The 6,056-nt window shown below is 38.0% G+C and overlaps 1 protein-coding gene across 1 annotated transcript; it reads right to left on the bottom strand.

The window, feature by feature from the left end:
• Positions 1 to 3,365: 3,365 nt before the first annotated feature.
• LOC113545203 (uncharacterized) lies at positions 3,366 to 4,280 on the bottom strand. Its single transcript, XM_026944406.3, has one exon. It carries the CDS (start codon positions 4,278 to 4,280, stop codon positions 3,366 to 3,368), a length of 915 nt encoding a protein of 304 aa, XP_026800207.3.
• Positions 4,281 to 6,056: the final 1,776 nt, after the last annotated feature.

Below are 6,056 nucleotides of genomic sequence, written 5' to 3'. Positions count from 1 at the left end.
TGGCAGGGGAAGTTCATTTCCCTAGAGGTCAATCTTTCATTCAGCAGTTACCTTTTTGATTGGATTTTGCTCTCTTCTGATCATATGATACCCCAACATATAAAGCTAAAAAGTTTATTTATAAGAGGTAATTCCATTTTCTGTTTTTTTTTTTCACCTTTATGCCAAACTCTCAAACTGTCTTCCTGCTAACTCAAGTGGTTCATTGTATAATTAAGGATTCCTAGCTTTCAAACAGTGTTCTACTTGGAACCCTTTCTGATAGGGAAACACTCTGTTGTAGGGTTCTACATGAAACCTTTAAGGATTCCCCCTGGAGGCTGTGCTGAAAAATCAAGCTTGGTCTGATAGTTACCAGGTACCAAAAACACAGGCCAAACACAAGCTGGTCAAATTGGTTGATCATCGTTAACAGCTGGTAAATTATTTTCGAGCTTCCTTATCATTTGACCAAGTTTATCAATAAATGTTTGGGATTGTCTAATTGTGTTACTGTTGATTTATTTTCTTAAAAATAAAATAATTTGATAATTCAAAAACTATTTTCTTTGTTCCAGTACTTAAGAGGTGACAAAAATAATGTTTTGGCAGCTGGTGGATCAGAGTTTTTCAGATGGGGACCTTTAAAGGTTTTAAATTTTTGTACAAATATAAGGTTTGCTGAGGATAACAGTGTATGAGTGCTGATGATCCAAAGTGGCATATGTTAGACAGCATTTACAAATAGTTAAACCATTAAACCTGGCTTTTTATTCATAAATTGATGTTTAGTAATCCAGGACAGGGTTACTGAAGCAATGCAGACACGTGGAGAACATATGAAACTCCGTACAGACAGTAATTCAAACTCAGGATTGAACTGGGGACCTTGGAGCTGTGGGGCGGCTCTGTTCATTTTGTTAATTTTCTGGGGGCTTATTGGCATGACATGACCCTGACCACAGGACCATCCCAACAAATGTTATTTATCAGGATCTTTCTCAGTTAATAGACACGCCTACCCTGTTGGCCCAGTTTGAATGTGTACAGTTAGACATTATAGTTCATATATGGGGATAAATTCACATATTTACAATTTACTTTGGTTTAATTTAATTTCAATCTATTTATTTCTGTAAAGATGCTTTGTGACAATGTCCGTTGTTAAAAGCACTATACATATAAAAATTGAATTGTATTGAACATAGCATATAGTATACAATATAGTATATATAGTTATTCTCAGCCACGGTTTGTGTTAATTGGTCAGTTTCAGACCATAGAGGTGCTGTGGGCTGTGAGGCAGAATAATCTTAAGCCCGCACCATATACAGTACACTACCATGTCACTATACCATGTCAGTGTCACTGCTGTGCTCAGAATGGGGCCTAATAAAGTGGTCAACTGAGTGTATGTCCATGCTTCTTAATCTATTCACCACAAAACAAAATAGTTTTCATCAGTTGCAGCAGGCGGCAACAAAATAGGCTGTAAATTGATAGGACTCTAGACAACTGTGAGATGCTCAGCATCTTCTAATGCAAGAGTACTGCAGGTTTGAGGACCATTTGTGTTTTTTTCCCCTTCGGATTTTCCGCAAACCATAAACACTCCATTGTTTACAGTGCATTTATCATTGGTGTCTGTTACACTGTAAGCCTTTCATTAACCTCTTGAGCAAACAAGTAATTATTCTATCTGCCACTTATCCTAACCCAAAAAAGAAAATGTGAATTCTTTTTTCATGACAACATCTTATTTAATGATGGAGGACAGCAGGCAACAGAACCTCTCTTTTATATTATTTGTTTTGTCTAGGCCAACTATGAAAGCTTTATTATAACACCACTTCCTGTATGTATCTTGGTTTTGACATAAAAATGTTGTATGTAAGCAACTCATAAAATAGAGCCTCCACTTGTTTAGAGACTACGTTAATGAAAAGCCAGTGGATGATAAGCTTTAAGAAACCATAAGCTTGCAGTTGAGTCACAGCAACCCAGCATTTTAGAGCTAAGTAGGTTTATCTTTAACCAGCGTTACTTGGAAAATTTCATCCACTTGCTTTTGAAGGAGGAAAGTGTCACCATTTACTAAATCTATAATAGCACTATAACATTTAACCTTATTATACATGTTGAAACAATTTGTTATTACAGTTTAAAATGTTTACTTTTAAAGCATGAAAGCACACACAACACATTCAGGTAATTCATTTATTTGATTATTCTGCACCCACAGAAGCACTCTGTCTGATAAATACATAGGTTTCTATGGTAAAGTCCAACCTACACATATAAAGCATGAGAGGGCCGAGGAGGAGCTAAATATTGTAGCAGCACTGACTTCAGTAAAATAATCAATATTTTTACATTCTTCTTCAGAGTTGTTAAAAACTGGGATGTATTTAATATTACAGTGTCCTTGTAATATCATTCATTCATTCATTCATTCATTTATCTTTAGTAAGTGCTTTATCCTGGTCAGGGCTGTGGTGGATCTGAAGCCAGTCCCAGGAACAATGGCTGTGAGGAGGAAATACCAGTCCATCACAGGACACTATCCACACACAGACATACACACAGAGACACACAGACACACACACACACACACACACACACCTTTGCACCTAGGGAAAATTAACAATAATCAATCCACCTACAAGCATGTAAAACTACATGTAGACAGGAACACACGCTCAGGATCAAAGTGGGGACCCTGGAGCTGTGAGGTGGCAATTCTACCTGCTGCACCACTCTGACACCTTGTAACGTTACTATAAAGCAATAATAATAATAATAATAATCCAGTGTAAGAACAGTAATACAAAAATCAATAAATAGAAATATTAATAATATAAACAAAAGGAGAATACTAATGGTGATTAAAAATACAACAAACAAACAAATAAATAGAAGAAGCTAAGAATCATGTGACCGCGCATGAGAATATACAAATAAAAGCAGTAAAAATCATGGGATGCTCTATATTGACTAATGGGAAACTGATAAAAGAATTTAACTAAATAACCTATCCCTTATTTCAGCACTAACTTCGGCATCTTCCACTCAGTCACTTCAAATAAATCTATCTATCTATTCTATTCTATTCACATAACAATGTGCGCTATCTAAATTCTAGTTATTATACTAAAAGTATTATTATACATATGTTTAATAATAAAAGTATTATTATACAATGTGTGCTATCTAAATTCTGTACTAAAAGTATTATTATATATATTTGTATTATGCTATTTTGAAAACAACTTCTAATTTTTTTGTAATGCTAGAGTAATAACAGTATTTCTAAAATAATACAATAAAATTGTCACATTTGCATGTTATAGTTATGCTAGTTTCTATTTTGAGATCTGCATGGAGGGTTATTCTTTCATGAAATGCTTCACTCTGAAAAAGTTATGTCCCATACCATAAATATAGGGGGTGATACCTGTATAAAACGTTGTAATGAAGAACTCCAGCTCTGACCAAGCAGGAAAGTCATATGGGTTAAGCGCTAAGCGTAGAATCAGATACAAAATGCAGTTCCCCTGGAAGAGTGTCATTGCAGCCAGGATGCCAATGGTGCTCCGATGGAACACATCATGCTCGTGATGATGGTGGGCAACTATGGCACCTGGATCTGACTTATGATGTGCATCTACCACCTTTTGCTGAACAATTAAAATCTTGATGATTAAGGCACTTGTCCATGTGACGATGATGAGAGGCAAAACATGACAGATGATGATAAAAAGGTACCTGTAAATGTTGTTTACAGTGGGACAGTGATCTTCTGAACACTGGAAAAAATCTGCTGGACAGTGTTCTATAGTGGAATTTTCCATATGCCAAGTGTCCTGGTTTATGAAATAAATTGGCAGACCTAAAATCACAGCTACCAAAACACATCCCATACTAAGACCAATTGCAGATTCCCTGCTATCCATAAAGATAGGTGTGATAATCCGCATGGCAGCGTTGTGCATCTTCTGATAGCGGTAGATGCTGATAAGCACTGTGAAAAAGATGGTAGCATTTTCTCCACAGACGTTTAGAAATTTTAGAACAACACAGGACCAAATACTTAGATTATGCATAGATTGGATGATAGCATCATAGATGTCCACAAGCATAATCTCCCCAAAGTTTGTGATAGATAGTCCAAGCAGGAGCACTTCGAATGTCTTGACTCGTGCCAAGTGGAGGATTGATAAGATCAAGACCCCATTTCCTAATATACCAATCACAGAAATTAGGATCCTCAGCAAAAACAGGGGAAAAACAATGTGCCCCATCAGATTACTGTGCTAGATGTCTGTGCTGACAAATCCCTGCCAATCTGTAGTCTGCAACTACAGAATGATGCTGCACAATTAGTTCTTTTGCCTTCTCTGCTTATATTTCTGCCTCAGTGAGTCAGAGAGCTTGATGTCAGGAGACTTACAGAAACTTACTCGCTGCTTACTGGATAATTGGGACATGAGGAAAAGCTGAAGGACCTATAGAGGACTGGGAGTCATATAATTGATGCCTTAGAGCTTTGTCATCCTAACATGATATGATCAAGGCACTTGATGTCTTTGTTTTTCCATGAGGCTTACTGATCTGTATTCAGCAATGTGTAGGTAATATATCACTGTGTGTGAATGTCACTGAGACCCCAATCATGAAGTTGCATCTGAGTCATTATTTTACTTTATAGCGTATATAGAACACATTTATCTTAGCCCAAGTTTATCACACTGCAAGTGTTGATATTAACAACTCTGCGTGTTTTCATTTAACTCCAGCTAGACGCAAATTATCACTGTAAGCAATAATTCAACGTTCAGGATTTAGCCAACAAGTGATGCGGTACAGTGTAATTACAGATTATTTACTTCAAACCAGATGTTATAAAAAACGTACACAATGTCATGCTTCAACCGCAGGCTACATGACACCAAGATTTAAGTATATATCTGCATACAAAAGTCTTGCCTGGACATATTGTGTCACCAATATAAAATAAGTATTCTCATTCTAGGAAAAGGATACTGGGATATTGTACTGTTTTGCATCATTCAAGTGTACTCAATAATTACAGGATGTGTGTGTGAGAGTATCAAATCTACATGAGCCTGTGGAGAAGACAAACCCAAGCACAGACTAAAATGCAGTGCTATCTGGTATAACGCGGCAGTACACTGTGGCAGATTAGCTGAGCACAGTGACTGAGATCAAACATGAGCAGGCTGAAAAATACTGACCAACCTATGAGATGGACTGATATAAGAAATCCTGGCACACAGTGCAACAGCAGTGCTGTGGAGAGAGTCACTCTTCTTGACTGTCAAAAATACAGCCATTTACTTCTGCAAATTTCAGCATGTTCATCCACAATTCTACACTTTCACCAACACTGATAAACTACTCACCTTCTTCTGTTAGAAGTGCAGAAGATGTTCCAAAATCTAGTGGAAAGACTTCCCAGAAAAATGGAGGCTTTAATAGAAGCAAAGGGGGACCAACTCCATATGAATGCTCATGGTTTTGGATAGACATGTTTAACAAGCACATCTGGTTGTCAATGTTGTGATGGTCAGATGTCCACAAACATTTGGCCATATAGTGTATATCCACTCCACTCCACTGCACTCTACAACAAAGGACAGAGCAGACTGTACCTGTTGAGGAGACTTAGGTCTTTTGGAGTGCAGGGAGCACTTCTTAAGACTTTTTTTTGACTCTGTGGTGGCATCTGCTATCTTTTATGGGGTTGTCTGTTGGGGTAGTGGCATCTCTGCTGCAGACTGGATAAAATCATAAAGAGGGCCAGCTCTGTTGTGGGATGCACTCCTGACCCAGTGCAGGTGGTGGGAGAAAGGAGGATGATGACCAAGCTATCACGTATGCTGGAGAACGACTTCCACCCCATGCATGAGACTCTGGTGGCACTGGGCATCTCCTTTAGTGACAGGCTGCTACACTCCAAGTGTGTGAATGAGCAGTATCGCAGGTCCTTCCTCCCTGCAGCCGTGAAACTGTACAACCAGCACTGCTCCCAGCAGACCCCACCACTTAACTGGACA

This window comes from Pangasianodon hypophthalmus, chromosome 19 (genome assembly GCF_027358585.1).
Source record: "Pangasianodon hypophthalmus isolate fPanHyp1 chromosome 19, fPanHyp1.pri, whole genome shotgun sequence".
In the NCBI taxonomy this organism is placed as follows: domain Eukaryota; kingdom Metazoa; phylum Chordata; class Actinopteri; order Siluriformes; family Pangasiidae; genus Pangasianodon; species Pangasianodon hypophthalmus.
This window is presented reverse-complemented; position numbering and strand designations above follow the sequence as displayed.